The following is a 20,137-nucleotide window of genomic DNA, read 5'->3' as shown; positions in this document are numbered from 1 at the left end:
ATGGCAATTAACCGCAAATCAATGTTGTTGCGTATCTGTTGATGACGAGCAAAATGGTGGATGATTCTGAGACAATGGTTGTCTACAATCTCGACCATGATTAGATCAAAGGGGTATCTTAGTCTTCGGGATTCCACTCGACCATCCATTTCGCCGTCCACCTTGGACAACGTCGGTGTCCCTTAGTTGGAGCAAACAGGGTGCAATCATCGGAGCGGCCGTGACGGGGCGTCGTCATCGTCATTACGACGACCTCGTTATCCGGGAAGGAAGGGCCCTTGCCGGGGACGAAACGGCTCGATAAAACTCCGTGGACGTCGCACGGTGATCAATATTGGATGTGACGAGAGTAAACCCACCGGCGCGACCCTAGCGTCCGTCTGTGTAATTTAATGCCGGGTAAATACGGCGCCGGGGGTAGTTTTGCGCTATAATCTAGATGAATTTGCCTCGCGGCACTCCCAGCCATTCCCCGTGTAGGCCTCGTCAATTACGAGTCGCTCGTAAAGGGCCCGCTCGCTTTTTACCCAGCGTGTGCCTCCGCCCTTCCGCAGCTCCGCGTATCGCCGACGAGACCCGGTCGGATCGCAGCGTCGATAAGGAAAATGCTCGAGAAAGGATCCAACTTGTCGCGCCGGCGCACCGGTCCCCGAGATCGCATCTTTTTCCCTTAATTACGACCCTCGAGTCCTTCATTTTCCTCCCTAATTCCATTAATCAACCCGCTTTCTTCCCATCGATTCCCGAGGAACCAACATGGCGGCGGTCTTTCCCCAACGAGGACGCCCAGCTTCCCATCTCTGCTTCCTCTTCCAAATTATTCCGCATCTTCCACGTCCCTAAACCTACCCCACTAATCCAACCCTCGATCGTATCGATCATCGAGGTCGCACTTAAAAATTCTCCCACATTTCCTTGCAACCAAGGAACGCGTTTCCGCGTTCACCGGGAAACAAGATGGCGGCGGTGCGCCCAGAGGGGCGGCTTTCCGAGGGACTTCGAGTTCTAAGGGCGGAGCGGGGCAAGAAGGGAATTTATGAAGTTTCGCGTCCCTTCGAAGCGTTCATTACGGCCCCCGAGATAGCCAAGTCGGTGGAGCTGCCGAGGGGTGGCGGGGGGGTGTATCCTCGGAGGATTTGCATTTTTAGCAGAAACTCGCCTCTTGGCTTCCTCCTCCCGGCACTCGTCACGATTTTTTCCTCCGCGCGGATCCCTCCCCTACCCACCCACCCCCCACCCACTCCCTCGGCCAGCCCATTCCGGCAAATCTCATATTTCAAACACGCAAGTAACTCCATTTTTGTCGAGGTCCTCCGTGTCCTTTATTCCGGCCGCTCGGCGGCCATCTTGCTTTTCCCTCGCCGGATATGAAAAAGGCTGAACGCGAGTGTTTCGTAACTTTGTCAGCATTTTTAATCTCTTCCTCTGCGCTTCCTTCGCCTCTCCCCCACCCCCACCCACCGCCCCTTCTTCCGGCGCCTCTTTCAACCCTTCTCAGTCTTTTTTACGCAACCCTATATTGCGCCCCCTTTACACCGTACTTCTCTGATGTCGTAAGCTCTGCAGCTCCTATTACTCCCCCGCTTTATTTCTCCTCTCGCCGGCGCGGTGGAGCTTTATTACCCGATTCGCATTCCAAATACGGAGATTAATCGTTGACTCGTCGACGAATTGCCGAATTTATGAGATGTAGCGGGGGGTATATACGTCGCGGCGCCTCCACCCCAGGATTTCGTAAGTGAAAAGTGCCCCCCAAAATGTCCGACTTCGGGAACTCTAAGACGTGAAACTCCTCGGTACATCGATTAGTCGTGCCCCTTTTTCTCCATCGAAATTCGATTTGGCCCTTCGCACTGAATATCAATCCGGTTAAGAGAAGCATAACTTCTGATTATTTCAATTGGGGTCAGATCGTTAAGTACACCCTTTTTATTTTTTCTGGTTAAGGGTGTCAGGAATTTCCAAGGGAATACTAGCTGGTTGATACTTCCTTACGGAAGACCGGAAATAATATCCGGGTGGAAGAGGAAGAATTGGATCTGATAGCTCGGGAATCGATGATAAGGAATATAGTCAACCGTGGTCTAGTCATATCAGTCATATTGCTCGTTAATTATAAGTGGAGACTTTTTAATCAGGCGCACGCAGTAATGGGGGCATTTTTCAGGGCGGCTTCGATATTGGATTCGGACCTTAAATGGAGGAATTTAAATAATCGAGATGAAATCATTCCAGCTTCAATCGCCACCAATGGCGGGTCTGATTTTCTCCTTAGGGCTCCGTGAAACGCGGCGCTGGCCAATTAGGGCAATCCGTCCCCTCTTGCTCGGATTTACTAGCCTAATTAATGAAACCGATCCCGCCGGGATGTTGCCATTAGCAGCGGACCCTCTACGATTCGGGGCAGTTCGTTATAACGCGCGTGCCGCCCTCTTGGGCCGTTTCATCCCCCGTGGAGGGGCAGCCCCGGAGTTACCGTGCGCGGTTTAAAAACAATTGAATCTCCGTGCGATACCCACCGCGGCCATTACGCCGAATCTCCGGAATGTACGTAGAAAGAGGGGGCACCGATTACCCCCGAGCCCCCCCGCAACCCCCGAAGGGGTGCACCTCCGCAAACTCTCGAAACCAAGCGGAACTCTCTTCGACTCCTCCGCGGGAAACTGGGCGAAGCAGGTGTAACGAAAATTCCATCTCTTTGACCAAGATCCAGATTAAATATGGATTTAACTCGATCCCCCCCGCGAACTCGTGGACGTACCCCATCTACAGATTCGCACAGACGCGGGAAACACATTGAATAAATAAGCAAGGTTTCAGGTAATTAGAAAAAGTTCCTCGGTGGAAGAAGCACTCCTCGGATCAGACGTCGCTCGAGTTAAATGCCACGGCGTCCCTTTTAAGGGCTGATACCTTAAATTCAGAGCTTTGACATAAGCTTACCTCCGCATTTAATGAGTAGGAAAGGGTTGCATCTCGAGATGAAACCCACCCCGAAGAGCCTGCCTGCCTTTCGCCATTCGCACCACCTCCTCGAATGTGATGCGCATTTCGTTTCAGTCTCGGAGGTGATGCGTCGACGTCGCCGAGGGGGTGGAAATCGGACAACCCTATCGACCAGGGGTGAAGGGGTGTCCGAGGTGCGAGTTAAGCGGCAAAGCGTGCTGGCCCCGGCGGGTCCGCGATAAACTTGGACATGTTTGCCGAGCAATCGGCAATATAAGTGGAAAGTCTCGGAGGGCTATCGATTGGACGTCCCGGGGGTAGTCCAGCCTGGGGGGGGGGGCGAGGGGTGAACTCCCCCTCGGCGAGCCACTCGTCGGCCATCTCGCGGGGGAGTTCGGCCGAGTGGTTTGTCCGCTGTTTATTGTTCGTTGTTGTTCAACGGGCAAACATAGTTTTGGACTCGGGCCCCTCGGGGGGGTAGCTGGGGGGGGGGGGAGGCGAGTCGTCGAACTTCGGGGGAAATTCGAGTCCTTTATTTCCCCGGCTCGACGTCTCCCTCTTGGCCTCCGATCTCGGCCCTGAGTGCATTTGGGAAAAATCTCAAGAACGCCTCCCCCCCCCCCGGGAGAGGTGGAGGGCAGAGGGGTCGTAGAGATTTTCGCGAACGAGACGTCCTCGGGAAAAAAGGAAACGCCGGATCTCCACACCGAGAAGAATGTCCCTCGTTTCCCTCGCTCGGCTTCCTCCGAAGAGAGGATCTCGACATCGAGAGGTATCCCAGCTTCTCGAGGACCTCCGGGGGGAACTACCCCCGACCCCGGTTTCGTTAACGCCAGGGTGGACTCCGAATTGAACTTCCTATCGTCCTCCTGGCGTGGCTTATCCCACTAGAAGATGTCATAAATTGAATTTTATGCATATTAGACTGTTTTAGAAGTTTGAAAACCTTTTCATGAGTTTCTTGGTGTTGTTTAAGCTCGATATGTCGTGGCGATAAATCGTGCGGTTTTGGAAGCTGATCGGTTGGATGAATTTCTTCGAGAGGGTCCCATATCGATGTGTCGGTTAAATTGTGCTTATGAGTTTGTAGTAATTTTGGAGGTTCGGTTTATCGACACCTCCAAGGTGGATGCAGAAGGTCCTTTTTAATGAAAAATTAATTATTGAACGATGTCACATTGCTGACTTATTTTCAGAGGTACGAATGCGACTTTACTTTGGAGTAGTTGCGTGGAAAAAAGGATGGAACTTTTGGAACTACTTAATAAATCGTGACAAGGATGTCAGCTGATCTAGGTACCGAATAATGTCAAAGGTTCACGTGCGGCCAGATATCCGCGACTGCGGGTAAAACGATAAAGAAATTAATTTGGCGCAAATTTCATTCCGGACGGGGAAAATCACGGGTCGTTGGAGCGACAGATTGGGTCGTCGTGCAAAAAGCTCGCAGACGGACGAGTGCTTTCTTAGAGAGCGGAACAGAAGGGTAGATCACGGCCAGCTCTCGGAAGGATGATTAATGCGGTGCCAGAGGCTTGACATCGGGACATTATTATCAGGAACAATGGCGGCCAAATTGTAGGAGGGTGCAAAATCGTCGACGTCGAATCTCGCCGGGGAAAACAGGAGGACGACGTCCTTTTTGCACCTGTCCGCCTTAGCCCTAGCCCTCGATGCAATCGTCATCCAGGCACAGATAAAACGTGACAAATTGCATCGGTACTCGACTATCAAATTGCATCGATACTCTTTGCCGAGAACCACTAAATCTCGAATACAAACAGAATTAATTAGGAATAAATAAACGAAATGGATCGTTCTTAAAATGACCCAAAATTCAAAGGGAAATTCGGCGCGTTTGCAAGGTGAAAGCTTTAAAGCGACTTTCGTGTAACATAATTAATTTCCAATAAATAAACGAAGAGTATCGTTCTTAAAGTGACCCAAAATTCAATGGGAAATTCCGCGCGTTTGCAAAGTGAAGCTTTAAAGCGACTTTCATATCGGCTTGTTCTCATTGGAAATAGGAAGGGCGGCGATATCGAAGGCCGCTCGTTACAGATCTTTCCTTTCGAAGTTGCCTTTACGTTCCGGGGTTTTTCCCGCGCGTGTGCATTGTTCACCCTAAGAATACACAGGAATCGAGGAGCTCGGAGTCGCGAGAGGATTCCTTCTGGCAGGAGGTCCTTCCGCAAAGTTTCCGCCTTGTAGCTCGAAGCCCCTTCGACGACGCTCGTTAAAACGAGCTGAGCACCGTTCGAGACGAAAAATTCCCCTTTATGGGGAACGCTTTAAAGCTCTTTGCGCCGGCAAACGGTGAGCTTCCTCGACTCCACCCCCGCGCTTTTGTCCGCGGACCTTTCCGCGATTCTGCACTCGGTCAGTTTTAACCGCCCTACGTTCGGCCGAATCGCCGGTAATGAATGACCCACGTCTTTCCCCCGCACCCTTTTCGCCCTAATAGCCGGGCCCTTAAGCTTTTCAATGCGACATATCGATCTGTGCCCTTTGATATAAAAGCCAAACCCCTGTCTCCCCTCCACCCGAAACCGAATTTTCTCACTCGACAATGCCCGATAAAGCGGCACGCCGACTGTGATTCTTGACCCCTTCGATTGAATCTCAGTGGTAAACAATTGTGCACTGTAAAAGATGTTACCGAGTATTAAATTTTTAATACACATGCTTTTTAATTCGGCCGGGTTAAATGTTGCGAATTTCGAAACTCCTCCAGCCTTTTTGCAAATTCTGCGCAGCCGTCGTGGCTTTGCAATTCTTGTGTACGACTTTCTATGATAGAAGTGTATTCAGTTTGTGAACACTTTCGACGGGGTAATGGAGGTTCTCGGTTGACGAATTTCGGATGCTGATCACACCTGGATATTACTCGGGGAAATGGGTTAAGGGCGCGGTATTTCTGAGGGGTGGAAAGGGGGTGCGTTATGGCGCCATACTTCAGGGGGGTGACCCGAGCCTAGGGTGCGAGATTTCTAGCTTTTCCCTCACTCTTTCTCTCCCCGTGCCCTAATTCCGGCCTCTGAGAGACGTGGATTAAATGCGGTTCATTTATTTCATGGGGTTCCTTCGGAGTGCATCCTTCCAGTACGCAACAGATAGGAAAAACGCCCTCGAATTGATTTTTTAAAAGTAACCCCAAGCTAGAATTTTGCATTCTAGTGATATGGGGATACCTCCAAGACCTCGGAGGAGTACTCTAAATATCGGGTTTAATTAATAAAATTAATTAGAACTAAATTGAGTGCATTATTCGAAGGTGTAAGGACCACCATTGATGTCGTCTTTACTTGTAACTTTTAGACGGAGGGGGTGAGAGGGTTTCGGTTAGGTTGAAGCTCGTTTTCATGAGGAGCGAAGTGAGATTTTTCCTGAAAATGTAACCGAGGGTTATCGCGAAATCGCACGGAAATCGTTTTAAGCGCGAGTTTCCCCCTGGAGAGAGGCTAGTCACCCCAAAGAAAGTTACTTATAGAGAAGAGGTGAGTTATCGTGTCGTTCTTCGGCAAGCTGATCCCAGTCGAGGGTGCAAGTTTCCCTCGTTTTTCCTTCCCCCGTGCCCTAATTCCCTCCACCCGGAAGAAGCAGACTTTGGATCAAGATCCATTTATTTCGCACGACTTATCCCGAGGTGTATCCTTCGGGACACACGCAACGACCGAGGCTCCCGCTCTAACCGAGTTTTTTGCTGACGACCACCCCCTATCTCCGAATATAAATTCCATCCCCGAAGGCGAATTCCTCCCAGAAGTTTACGACGCGGGAATCGCGTTACGTTATCCGCAACGAGTTAATATCTCCCGTCGAGTGAACCGCGTACCGGGAATTTCCGCACCTGATTTACGAGGCGACGAGTCGATGTCCCCCGTTTCCGAAAGCCTGGATAAAAAAAATTCGAAATTCGAGGCACCACTTCATGACAAGTGAAATTCCACTCTAAGATTTTCCAAGATATCAACACTAAATTCCCAGACATTTCCTATACACTCATATCCACACACCCCAGTCGAAGGAATACCTGAATTTTCTCTTTAAAAAAATCCATTCATTCAAATTAGATACGATTCAGTTAAACATCTGCGTAATAATTATGATATCAATAACATTACTAGAAATGAGAGATAGTAATAGTTTCCTGTAATTTTCGTGAAATCCGTGACTCGTCAAGTCGATGGGTCCTGTAATTAACACCTGAAAGTAATCCGATCTGTTAATTGCGTGAAATTGACGAAGGCGGCATTTTTTCACGGCGAACAATCAGGAGGCGGATTATCCTTCTGATATCTCTTATCAGGATGAGGAGCAGGCTCGTTCATTTTTCCTCCGGCATTCCGGATCGAGGTCCATTTGTTCCCAACATCTTCAGGGACCACGCAACGCGGAATTCTTACCCGGCGATTATTCCCCGCTCCCCGATACAAATCGCTTCTTCCGGGGGCGCGTCTTCTCCCGGCGTCGCGACGGCGCGAACATCCCTTATTAAACGCACGCCCTTCTCCCCGTGACGCGTCGATTTTTCAGGCCTCCCGGGGCTCTTCGTCTTCGTGGTTTCCGCCTTAACGATAAGTGCCGAGCTGCCGTGCGATTAATTCCCAAGCTTCCCCGGTGTTAGGCGCGAAAGCTCGCCCTGGCGACGACGTCGAAAGCCGTCGAAAGCTCCTCGCCGACGCAAGACGCCCTCCCCAGGGAGCCTCCTAGACTTAACCCTCCTGTCTAGGTGTAGTTAAACTTCTCCCTAAAATCGAGAAAATGCAATTAGACGTAATATATGGGAATAGATGTCCCATGTACAAAATATTAAAGAGCTAACTATGATGCTAAAAAACGCCTAGGGCCTATATCATAAATATCCCACTTTTCTGTGACCAAACGAAAATTCTTTTGGGGGGTGAATTAAGGCCCATCTAGGGCGCCTTGGCTAGGAAAATTCTTACAGTGGATTTTCCAGAGGGTAGATACTATCTAGAATTTTCGTATCCTAAAAGTAATCCTCATAGCGCGCATGTCCTCGGATAAATTAATGGTAATTATTTAAGACCTGTGAATGTTTGTCATCCCTTAAGATAAGGGCACTTTTGGCCCGCCCAATTCCTTAACGCAACTAACGACGGACTCTCTTTTTGCTTTCAGGCTGCGCGTTTGTAAAGTTCTCGTCGCACCAAGAAGCACAAGCGGCGATCAACTCCCTGCACGGTAGCCAAACTATGCCGGTGAGTTCCAGGACTTTTGTACGTAGGTAGACGGCCCGAAAGGTCGGGACTCCTGGGGGTAGTTCTCCTTCTCCCCCAGGTACTACCCCCGGGAAGTTCCTCAAAAGGACGGAATCAAGTTCCGCGTGGAAAGGAACTTTCCGAGCCCGCGGTAATTAATGTCCGCGAGGTCCGCGGGTATCGAGGTCGCAGCTTCGGCCTCCATTTAGGGGAGGTAAGCCAGGATTTTTCCGATTCACCCCCTCGGGAAAGAGGTAGGAATTATTTGCGTCGTCCAGATCAAACTATACGAAGAGATTCTGCAATGGGTCCAGGTGGAGGAGGGAAATTGCGGAATTCTTCCGGGTAACCTCGGGTGAAGAGGATTTTCCGGGGGGTGGACGCGATTAGGGGGTGGCACCGAACTGGGGGGAGATGCACCCCCAGCGGGTGGAAAACGAAAGTGGCCTCGTTCCCAAGAAGGTCCCGGAGGGTCGCGAAATGAAGCAGTTACGGTTATCCAGGGCAGGGGGGGTCGCCCTCCAAGGGTGGGTTACGACTCATCCCTTGGCGGCGGCTGCCGTACCGGCAAACACCCCCGTAATGACTGGCCAAACACAAATCTGCATAACACTTGGAGCAACCCGTCCTCGCCCGACGACTGTACTTCCCGGACCGCAAGCCCCGAACTTTCCCGGCTTAGGGTTGGACCGGGAATTCGCAGTTATAATTGAATTGTCAGTATTCCGTCCGGGTTCACGGTATCGCGCCGAATTCCACCTTCTGATTAGCGAACGCTCCAAACTTCCGGCCGAATACAAGGTGCCCTGCGAGGGCGAAGATCCTGCCTTCCTGCCTCGAAGGGCCCGGCGCCATCTTGCGACCCCCTTGCAATTGGGACCTCCAGGAGGAATTTCTGCCTCCACGTCTCCCGATTTCCCGGGATTCAGGAATTACCCTGGTACTCCCTGCAACCCCTGGAGCACATATATAAGCCTAGAACGCATCCACTCTTCCGGACTTCCGGGTACCATCCCTCCACCAGCCCCAAATCCCGCAAATCTGAGTCCATCCAAGTCTTCCGAAATAGAAATCCACCCCCTCCAAGGTCCAGATACAAAAGTAGGATGCATCCCCCCTTCCCAGCCTGAAAAAACCACCCCGTCCCACGTAGCATAAGTCCAGATTCACCTAAATCTCCAGAAGCGGAGATACCACCCCCAGCACTTTTAGAGTCCCTCACCCCACCAAATTCGATTTAAAATGCATCTCGCGTAATTCCGGCATTCTCCCATCCGAAAGATAACCTCTAATTCCTCGCAAATTCCGTCCTCGTCCCGAAGGAGTGACCGTGTCCTCCTCGGCGCAGGATTTCCTGGCCTAACCCTGTAAGCTCCGCCCGGGCGGGAAAAACCGGGCTGTTTGCTCGGCACCCGCCTTCGCGGGGACAATAATATGCAGATCGGTTAATTATTTCGGCGAATTATGCAGATGGTAACCTCGTAGAGGGGTGGTCCGCGCGAAAGCTCGGTCCCCGCTCCTGGAGGATTCGACTCGGCGATCCGGGAAGCTCGTTAAAGCCGCCGAAAGATCGAATGGGGCTGCGGATCCTGGCGAGGCCGGTAACGAGGTTACCGAGCTAGACCATCCTCGAGAAGAGTTTTCGTACAGGCTGCAGGGACGGTGCGGCATCGCAGGGTGCGCACCCGAGGGTAATTCGATTTGGCTGCGTTCACCGGTCCCCGTCCTCCCCCGAGGAGCTTGCAACCCCTCGCCCGCCGCCTAGGAAACTGCATTACTGGCGCGACATCTCGACTTATGCACCCCCGAAATGAGATATTGATTCGGAATCTTGTACCCCCGCCGGTGCTCCGGAGCCGTTCTTCGAGATTTTTACGAGCGAGTCCAGAAACAACCCCCCCCACAACCACAACCCCCTCCGAATCTCGACCCCACTTCCGGGCGAAAAAATATCTAGAGGAGTTTTGGCCACGAACTGTATTACGAGGGTGGGTCAGGATCCATTTAATTTGGTTTATTTGTTAATTTTATAGCGAAACTTCTTTAGTCATGTTGGGGAAAATTGATGGGGGGAACGTTTGAATGGAAAGGGGGCTGCTTTTTAATTATTAATATCGACTCAGCGTCACTATTCAGGACTGGGGACTCTTATAAAATTCGGAGGGTTGTGTTTTTATTTTTCCTTCCTTTTTATCTGGGTTTTGAGTGGTTCTTCCGGGATGGGGGTTTTCCAGGAGGGGCTATGGCGGATCGGGATGATTCCAGCGGGGGCGAGACTCCATGGGGAGGATCAATCTTCTTACGCTATCCTGGTAGTGAAACGGGAGATTAAATGCTGGAGAGCTCGCACAACTCGACCTCCCGACTTACAAGGTAAAATTCCCAGCCCGGGAGACCCTTGTCGCGATTAAGGCCAGTTACAGCAAGGGATGAGCGTTCTTGCATCCCCTACGGGGCACGAGAGTGGCGATCTCGAGAGCCCGGAGGACCCTCGAGGCATCACAACCCTCTCCAGGCCCTCGTTTTTCTACTTCATACGTCCCGTGAAGGACAATTAACCCTTGACATGCGTAACGATAACGATAAACCGATCATTTGTATCCAAAACCCAAAAATGGGTCCCTATACCTTAACGATCAATTGGAACACTTTCCTCTGATACAAATGACAACAATGTATCTAAAGAACCTGTCAATGTCAATGTCAATGCCTGAAATGTCATACTCCATCTGTCGTCTGGACTAAGTTAAAAAATTGTGTTGAAAAATCGAAATTTGTCGAAATATCAGGATAATTTCTAAGTGCTCACGAGTCATGCGTCAAAGTTTCGGACAGTTCAATCCACCTTAAAAAAAGCGTCTTATTCGAATCGACTGATTTGAGGGGGGGTTCCACTTCACCTTAACATGGGGGGATGGAACGACATAACAGACCGGAGTAATTTTTAATGAAAAGAGTCGGAGAATCGGAGGCGGCCAGGGGGTGGCATCATCCCTATACGTGATATAAGCATTCCCGAGGCAGAATCCCACATTCCCGCCGCCCCGTGGCCAGGGATGAAAGGTTAAATGGCGGAGGGCGGGATCCACCCCCGCGACTTAGAAGGTAAAACGCTTGGCTGGGAGACCCTTGTCATGATTAAGGCCCGTTAGAGCGAGAGATGCGCCATTGTGCCGAAGGGAGGGAGGGATGCGAGGGATATCTCCGGAGCCCCGAAGAGGGCCCTCGAGAACTCGAGCCCCGTGCCCCTTGGGCAACTGCGCGCTCCATCCCCTCACAGGGTGGAGACTCGCTCGAGCGGCCACCCCTAACTCGAGTCGTCCTCCACCTACGAGACGAGCGAGTCGAGAGGCCTCGGCAAAAACGCGATTAAGCGATCAAAATACGCGAAATTATTGCGAGCCCCGCCGGGGGTTGCTCCGCATCCCCCTATTATCGCCCTCCACCACCCGGCGAGGGATTTGGCGCAACTCCGACAAGATAGCGCCAATCGGCCTGCACGAGCCACTTCAGGAACCCTGGGAAGGATATATAAAAGTGGATCTCCTTCCTACGCGGACACCCTTTGATTTATGCGCCGGCACGATCCTTCCCGCCACCCCATGGATCCTGTACCATGGGGCGTCCCCGGGACTCTGGAACTCGCCCTTGTTTTAGGAAGCTGGATCGATCCTCCGCAGCCCTCTTTCGGACCTCCGATTTAATTAGCAACCTCGATCCGAAGGCTTGTTAATTTATAATCGAACACTGTCGAAAGCATCGCACCATAGATATGATAAAAAACAAAAACACACCCCCCACTGTAGAATAATAAAAAAATCGGCACACGTGCACAAGGTTCGAGTGAAATCACATATCATATTTTACCAGTGAATAATTACACGTTTAGTATGAATTCACAGGAAGGTCAATTCTCCCTTATGCACTGAGTTCATATGGTGTGTTAGAAATTTCATTTAGAAAAAGGGTTAAATTAGTGAGGATTAGGTCGGTAGTGAAGTTACCATGTCTGAATGAGACTTTTGGCGAGAATGTTATGAAATGACGGTATTCCCTTTTTTCATCTTGTATCTTGGGCTGAAATTTCCGGGATTCGCGACCTTGTTCCACGGGGTCTTGCTCGGGGGTGGTTTTACGCTTTTTTTCGAGAGTTGGCGCAGAGCTTCAAGCTCGACTCCGAAATCGGCCGAAAGGTCGCACCTGTCCGGCTGGGGGAATTTTTCCTCGAGGCGACCTCGTCGGTTTCATTTCGCTACGCCAAGTTATGACTGACGGGGGGATGCGACATTCCCCGACACAGCCGCCCTTTACGGGCTCAATATTTCCGCGGACGCCCTTTGTGCCCCGCGCCCTCTTGCTGCGTGTCAGGGGTGGCATGCGGCTACCCCTGTTCGCGTAGTTACACCTTCCCGCGTGACATTTCTTGTCACACCTCGCGACATGCCGGAAACGCGACCGCCCCATCCGGCGCCTCCTCGTATCGCAGTAACGCGAAATGTCTCGTAATAAAAACGGGGGCTACAAAGTGTTTGGGGATGGGGGGTGAAAAGTTACGAGGTTCGTTGTCTTCCAACCCTTTGAGGAGTCCTCCTTCTCGCCCCCATTACGAAATCTTCCCCTGGAACCGACCAGGGGATGACTTCACACCCCGATAGGTACCCTCGTCGAAGGAGCCCTAGTAAAAAATCTATGTGTACAATAAAATCGTACCAAAAGGTACAGCAATTGTGTTTTTTAACCCTTTCCCCGACTTTGGTCGGTAACAAATTCTGCCATATCTGTAGAGTATCATTTGATCGTATGACCCGTATTGGAGGAATCATCCTAAAAGTGCATTTTCAACATACGTAACACATTTTGGTCATCGAGACGAGACGAGAAGACCAGCTATTGGGGTAACTTTCAATTTCCCAAAAGTATAAGGTTAGACTTCTATTTGGAAATTTCGGGATGGAATGATACGACGAAACAGTTGTTATTTAACACTTAGAAAAGTGTACATGCAAAAGGAGGTCAAGAAGGCATTGTTCAGGTGGAAGACGTAAGTTCGAACACCGAAGACTGCCGACGCGCAATGTGCACCCTTTCGGTGTGAGGTCGCATTCAGTGGGGGTGGTTTGGCGGAGCGGACTGCTGTAATGAAAGGGTTAAATCCGCATGGAAAATGCGGAAACGCGTCTCGTTTATATTTTCGGGTCTAGAGAACCGGAGATGGACAAGGGTGCCTCTTCAGGGTCGAGCTGCATCTCGAGGGGGGACTTGGGGGTGGAAATGGATGCTTTCGGGCGGCAACCGGATGCGACGAAGTTTCACCCTCTGGGCGGACTTTCGAAAATCCGAGGACACCTTTCCCACCCGGGCGGGAAAGGTCCTTTGCCGAGCGAAAGGCACCTCCTCGGACACTCCTCGGAAATGCTGGATCCTCTCCGCCCTCCGGAATTCGATCTCGGCTCCTCCACCTCCGTTCCTTTCCTTTGATCGGGAGGTGACACGGTTGATTACGTGTTTAAAGTTGAAAACTTCGTTGCACCTCCGCGGTCCTCCTTCCCCGGCCGGAAGAGGCGAGCGGGAAAGGAAATTGTCTCCGCATTAACAGGAGGCTCGGAAACTGCTTCCAGGCTTTAATTAAAGACATTCCCTGAGTAATTCCCCGGGCGACTCGTAATTGCGACGTCCTTTATCCCCTGTACAACCGTGACCCCTTGCGCCAATCGAGAGTCGACGATGACGAGAATCATCGAGAAGATCCCCGAAGATCCTCCCTCCGTCTCTCCCCATCATCCTCTGACGTGATTTCAATTTTTTCCCAACTTGACCCTTTGTCCACTAAAGGCGTCCGACATTTGGTCCAATCTCGCCTGCACGCGTTGATGAATCTCGCCCATATGTCTTCTTCAACTCTCTCAAGCATCCCCCAAAATCTCAGGAAATTCTAGGCAGACATTCACCGCATATGTATCGAGTTATTTCGGTATCTACACTCTTTCCACGGTTTATATCCCAGATATTAAATATTAAATGGGGTTTATATCCTAAATTTCCTGGACGTATAAAAATTCCTTAACGTCGTTACGTAGGCGAGTACGTCCGGTTTCTGTTTCTCTTTTCAATATTTAAATCCCTCGGTCGCGGGGAATCATCGGTGGGCACGATTCGTCGGTGGAAACGCGGAATTGGAATCATTGCGGTGGGTCCCGCGAATCGTAATCGGCGATCGAATTGGTTCGGATGCGCTCCCTCGGGCGGAAGGGGAAAGCTCGGTCGGACGCTGATAGCGCCGGCCGGTCTTGCGGTTCAAGTTGCATCTATTGAAATTACCAGCTGACGGATTGGCAAGTGTGATGGCGCGGCTAACGGGGGAAAGGGGCCCAATCAGCAGGTAATTGCTTCATTCCGTTGGCAAGCCTTGCCGATACCGTAGCCGGAAACCCTGGGAGCTTCCGGGCCACCGCCTCGGACTTTGCTCGCCGATGACGGCCCGTTAATTGTCCCACACATCGGCGTTGATAACGTATCGCTCGTTTCTCTGGAATGGCCGATAGGAGTGGCATTTGTTATCGCCGGGTCGCAGGCTGGCGGAATTTCTCGGGGATTTCAACGCCTGGTGGACGGTGCCCCCTCATCGGCAATCGTCTTCGCGGATCGAGAGATACGTCCTGTCCTTCCGCCGCTTTGCACCCTTGCTCTTCCAGGACGAGTTCCTGAAAAAAATGGGGGGAAGAGAGAGGAAAAAAAAGCCTATCTCTGGTAAACAGTACTATCTGTCCGCAAGATTAATGGCGCCTCGTCGCTTTTTCAAGTAACCATCAGTTCTGAAGAATTGATGATTCCGAGCTGGGTATGCAGGTCGCAGGTGCTCCTGGTAATAACCCGGAGAGTAATTGCTGGTCAGGTCGACTTTTATTCTTTTCCAGATGTACTTAGATATTGTCGGGGCCGACATTTACCTGCGGGAATGGGAACTGGCTAAAAACGTCGGGAAATTTCCTGTAATTTCCTGAAAACTAGGGGTGGTACACGCATCCGACAGTTCAGGTTTATGTTTAGTACGGAGTATGTGTGTGAAACTTCAAATGCAGGTTTAAAGAGCTTATTTAATTAATATATAATAATAAGGTCGATATAATCGAATAATATCGAGGTTTCATCAACCTTTGCGATAGTTTATACTCCAGTTTCTCTTCCCAATTCCATTTTCTTGAGCAGTACCCATACTCTTTGTACATATCGGTTAAATGGGGAACACTTGTTCGCGACTATGTCGAGTAATTTCCGCAGTTTATACGGTGTAGTTAAGCAGCGAACTCTCATTCTCGACCTCAGTCGTTTCGCAATAACCCGAAGTGCAAGTATAACGACTGAGATTCGGGTAGGAACCGTAATCGTCATCCTAATGTAAGCGTTTCCCTCTTCAAGGGCTCCTTTACACGGTCCAATCAAGCTGTAAGGACCTAACCCCCGAATGTACACGACTCGGGTCATTCTCATTGATTAATCAATTAAGGAACAAGATCCCCAAAACTCGAGTCCTATATATTATCAATTAAATAGAAATCTTCTAAGAGGCGGAACAAAATGGAATATGGATTATTCATCCGTCACTACCAATTACTCCCAATTTTATATCACATCAAATCATGTAAATCGGTGACTGGAATACATTGTTTACGATAGCGCAATGAAAGAACGGCTCAATTATTGGACTTATTATTTTTCCCAGGAAATATTCCAAGGATAAATGGAGAATAATTATTCCAGCTTGAGGATTCTTGTCGAAGATCATGAATTTTACCGGAAATCCTGGCAGTGGAAATATTCGTTTGAGGCCGGTTCTCTCGGTGATAACGACCGGACGCGGACCGGATGTGGATTTTCGTCGAAGGGGATAATCAACGTCTCGTTGGTGCGAACGCTGGCATAATCTCGATGCCAGCCGCGAGGAGAAAATCTCGATGCAAGTATTTCCAGAGCGGCGCTCGTAAAGCCGACTTCGATAAGCCGAGGAGAAGACGCCGACGATCTGTCCGCGGCTCTCGTCGTCCCGACGCCGTTGCGCAAGGGGACCCGTCCGTCGTGTAAGGCTCCTTGAAATTTACGAGCCGGTCATTAACATCGGCCTGTTTGCCCCGGTGCCAACGATGTCCACCCACGCACCCACTGGAACACGTCCTGTTCCGTTTTATCGCCGACAACCATTGAGTTATGTCGGCGAGCTCGCACCTAGGAAAACCTCCGGGAAATTCCGCGCCTCGAGCCGCCGAGAAAAACACCTGTGTTCCCCGACTCGCCTGTGTGGATGTCATTTCTCGAAAATTAAGGAGAAGTCTTCTAAAGGTCCATTTAATGTCGATTTAACGTCGATGACGTGGCCTCGCAGATTCGGGCAACTTTAATATACCGCTTAAGTCTTCGAGAGTTATCTTGACGTTGTTTTAAGCAAGTTTCTGTCATTTTAAACATCGTCGCTCGGGAGTTTCAAGGAGAAGGTAGGTGCGCAAAATGGATATCGATGGGGCGGATTTAGAAAAGGGAGTCGCCCTGTGTAATGGATCTCTGCGGTTCCTGTTCCACGACTGACGTGCAGGATAGTCGATGATACTCGAAGAAGTAGATCGCTGTCGATAAGCGGATCCGCGTTCCACACAACCGCACTTCGAGAACGCCGACAGCTCCTGGCAGACAACAGAGCTTTTCGATCACGGCGACGTTTACCTCTCCAATCGTCCTTCGATTTTCCAGCAAGTTTGGTAAAAGCTTTACTGCCCCGAAGCTCCATGACTTGTATGTGGAATTATCACTCCCACAATTGGAAAACAGTCATACCACCCCATTAACCATTCCCTGTCATGCCGATGACACGATGCATTTTCTGCAGACATGGCCCATTAAACCCGATTAAATCCTCCGAATCGAAGGACACCATAAGACCCCAGCCTTTCCACGATGGAAAAGCACAATCCACCCTAGGAGAGAAAAGTTCCACACACAAACCACCCTCACGAGTCACCATCTCTGAATTCCTTGTTGAGTGATTCTCAGGATTTCCCCCTAACAAAGGATATTATATGTGGATTTTTGCATCCCATGGGTGGATTCTGCCTTTCAATCGTAAATACTTTAGGGTAGCTACCGAAGTCCCGTAGTATGCTCCGACACTTAAAATATAATCACCCACACACCCACTGGCGAACGTGAATGGCTCCCCATCGCACACAAGGGGTGACCCCGTATTCTAAGAACCTCCTAACGAAGGATATCCCAAGGAAACCATAACAGCCTCGAAATGGTGTCCCCCGTAGCTCAGAAATCCCCTTCGCTGCATCTTTGCTATTCTCGAGGTCGAGAGGGGGATGAAATCCTGGGGTGGAAGGATACTGTTGCGCAATAGCTCGCAGGAAGACCGGGGGTCCTTTTCGTCGGTTGTTCGGGGCACTTCGAGTCGAGCCTGATGAGGCGTAATCCTTCAATAATGAGCCCAGACCCAAATCTCTCTCGGTACACGTACAAGTACCGCACACGTACCGCTTGCGTAACTTGAGGGTCACGTGGGCACTTGCGTAAGTTTCGGAGGTTAGGGGTCCACGTGGACGCTCACATAACGCCACAGAGTCACGTGGACATCCCATGAACGTGGATCCACTTTCTAAGGGGGTGAACTAATTAGCTGTGCTTCGATTAAGGTGGGACGAAAGTGGCATAACACTTTATGAAACTTTTCTTCTAAATGGATGCGCCGAATCCTCCGAAATTTTACCTCGTTAATGTGAGAGCTCTAAGGGAGGTCCTGACACTCATGAAATCCCACTTTCTTTTTTTTTTCTTAATTTCTCTATGAATGTTTTTCTAATTTGTCATCGAAATTGAAAATTGAGGAACATCCGAACGTTCCTCAGAGCCTCCATATTATGGTGAAATTTCAAACGATTCGGAACATTTAGTTTAGGGTGGGAAAATGCTTTTTATACCATTGACTTCTCAGATGCCACTTTCGTATCGCCTTAAGGGGCAGAAGGGCCCGGCGCATATGTGTACCCCTCATACGTAGGAATTAGCATAATTTCCCAGGGAATACGACGTGACCGAGACGTCGTCGGGACGCTCTTTAAATTCTGCGACGTATCGAGCCGTCTGCTCGAGTCGGGAACTTGTTTTCCCCGTGCTCGGGGAAAGAGACGAGGACTTCTCTCACGGGTGTCATCCCTTGCGATCGCCGGATGCATGTCAATGCATCGGACTCCGCCATTTTTCCCTCCCTCGGCGGGAATAGCGGTATCGAATAATGCTAATGACTCCCGGAAACCTCTTCATCCCCTCTTTTTGAACCCAGACGTCTCTTAGAAATATCCGGGAATGCGTATCTTTATCAAATCCATCACTATTCTGTTTATCTCGAAACTTGATAAGAAAAAAATATAAAGTTCATATACCCATATGGAAAATTGAAATTGCGACGTGGTAATTAATAATCATAATTATTTGTATTATCTCCCCGTAATTATTTTTCGAACGTATATTTGCGGCTCCGGGAGAACTTTTAAACACCAGCCGAATTTGACGGCACTAAATTGAAAATCGTCTCTTTTCCGAAATGTAAATCGGGAATTTATTAAATCGACGCAGCGCATGTTGGCAGGTTTTAATCTCCCCAATTAATATTAATATTAATCGAGGTTCATCCCCCGTTCCGGATCACCGGAGTATATTAATCTCGGCGCAGTTTACCATTATTCGGTACGTGCGGACGATTCGCTAAGTTTCGCGAAGGAAATGGAAGAAAAACGAGGGGGTGAGACTCGTGATATTAGTTTCGAAGCTGCCGGGGGCTCGCGTAAACCGTAAAACTTGCATAACTTTTATGACCCCGTAACTTTTAGGCCGATCGTATGAGCGAGTACGCGTGGCCCTGTTTGCTCGCGGGAATAACTTTTTAATTACTCCAAGACACGGATTTTCTAGTCGATACCTCCTACGAAGCGCCGTTCACTCTCTAGTCCCCTTCGAAGTCGAATATAGTGACAAAAATTAAAAAGAAAAGCTTAACGTACGAAAAGCCACATTTAATTCACTCTCCGTTCCACCAAAAAACCTTCTACTTAAACGGACCACCTAAAGGAAGAAAAAGTAGCTCGCTCAACAATCTGTACTCTTAAGGTGATACGAAAGGTTCATGCTATATATCGAGACGTCAAAATATTAATAAAACTTTTCTCCAAAGTGGGTGCACCGAATCATTTGAAACTTTGATCGCAGTGGAACTATTTTAACGTCATAGCGAGGGAATTACAATTTTAAATCATATCAATTTAAAAATGAAAATCAGTTCCCGAAGTTTAAAAAAATCCCCTGAAAGTGTTAGAACACTTTGATATTTTTTCTGACCCCTTGTGAATTCGTCGATTGTCGATCTGAATCTGGCGCAAAGTAGTTAGTTGCACTTCCTCGGTGCCTGAAAATTCAAATCAACCCTTTCGGAATTTCTCGACACCCCCTGAGGGGAGCTCGCCTAACGAGGAAATTACGGAACAGTCGAGTCCTGGCAGACCTCGATCAGGAGGTTCGTGGGAGCTTGCAAGCTCCCACGCGGGGAAAAAAAGCAATCGGTGGCTCCCCAAAGCAGGGCCGAAACCGCCCTTTATGGCCAGGACAGAGCATCCCTTGTACAGGCCTCGCTCACCAGGGGTCGTCCTTTGAAGCCCGGAACCAGTGATTCATTGATAACACCTCACAGGATTAAGGGCGGAATCAAACACACGCTCACCTGGTCTGCCGAGAGTCCATCCTTCGACGCGGAGTCCATTAGATCGATAAACCGCGATCGACCCTCCGGGATAGCCAAATCGCTCCTACCACTTGCATTAACAAAATTATTATCACAACCAATACATTAGTGCGCTCCAAGAAACATATCGTTTCTACAGGTACGCTTTAAAGTAACACCACAGAGAAGACACGAAGGATTTAGTCAA

General features: G+C 49.7%; 1 protein-coding gene across 1 annotated transcript in view; it reads left to right on the top strand.

Moving 5' to 3' along the window:
• The window catches only part of LOC105701602 (CUGBP Elav-like family member 4), a 90,543-nt gene that overhangs the window by 47,630 nt on the left and 22,776 nt on the right, over positions 1 to 20,137 (top strand). Inside the window, exon 4 of the mRNA XM_012428466.1 lies at positions 8,092 to 8,171. Coding sequence (XP_012283889.1) covers positions 8,092 to 8,171 — 80 coding nt within the window. The remainder of the gene's footprint in view (positions 1 to 8,091; positions 8,172 to 20,137) is intronic.

The sequence above is a fragment of the Orussus abietinus genome, unplaced genomic scaffold (genome assembly GCF_000612105.2).
Source record: "Orussus abietinus isolate OABI.00-Male unplaced genomic scaffold, Oabi_2.0 scaffold30, whole genome shotgun sequence".
NCBI classification, from domain to species: Eukaryota; Metazoa; Arthropoda; class Insecta; order Hymenoptera; family Orussidae; genus Orussus; species Orussus abietinus.
This window is presented reverse-complemented; position numbering and strand designations above follow the sequence as displayed.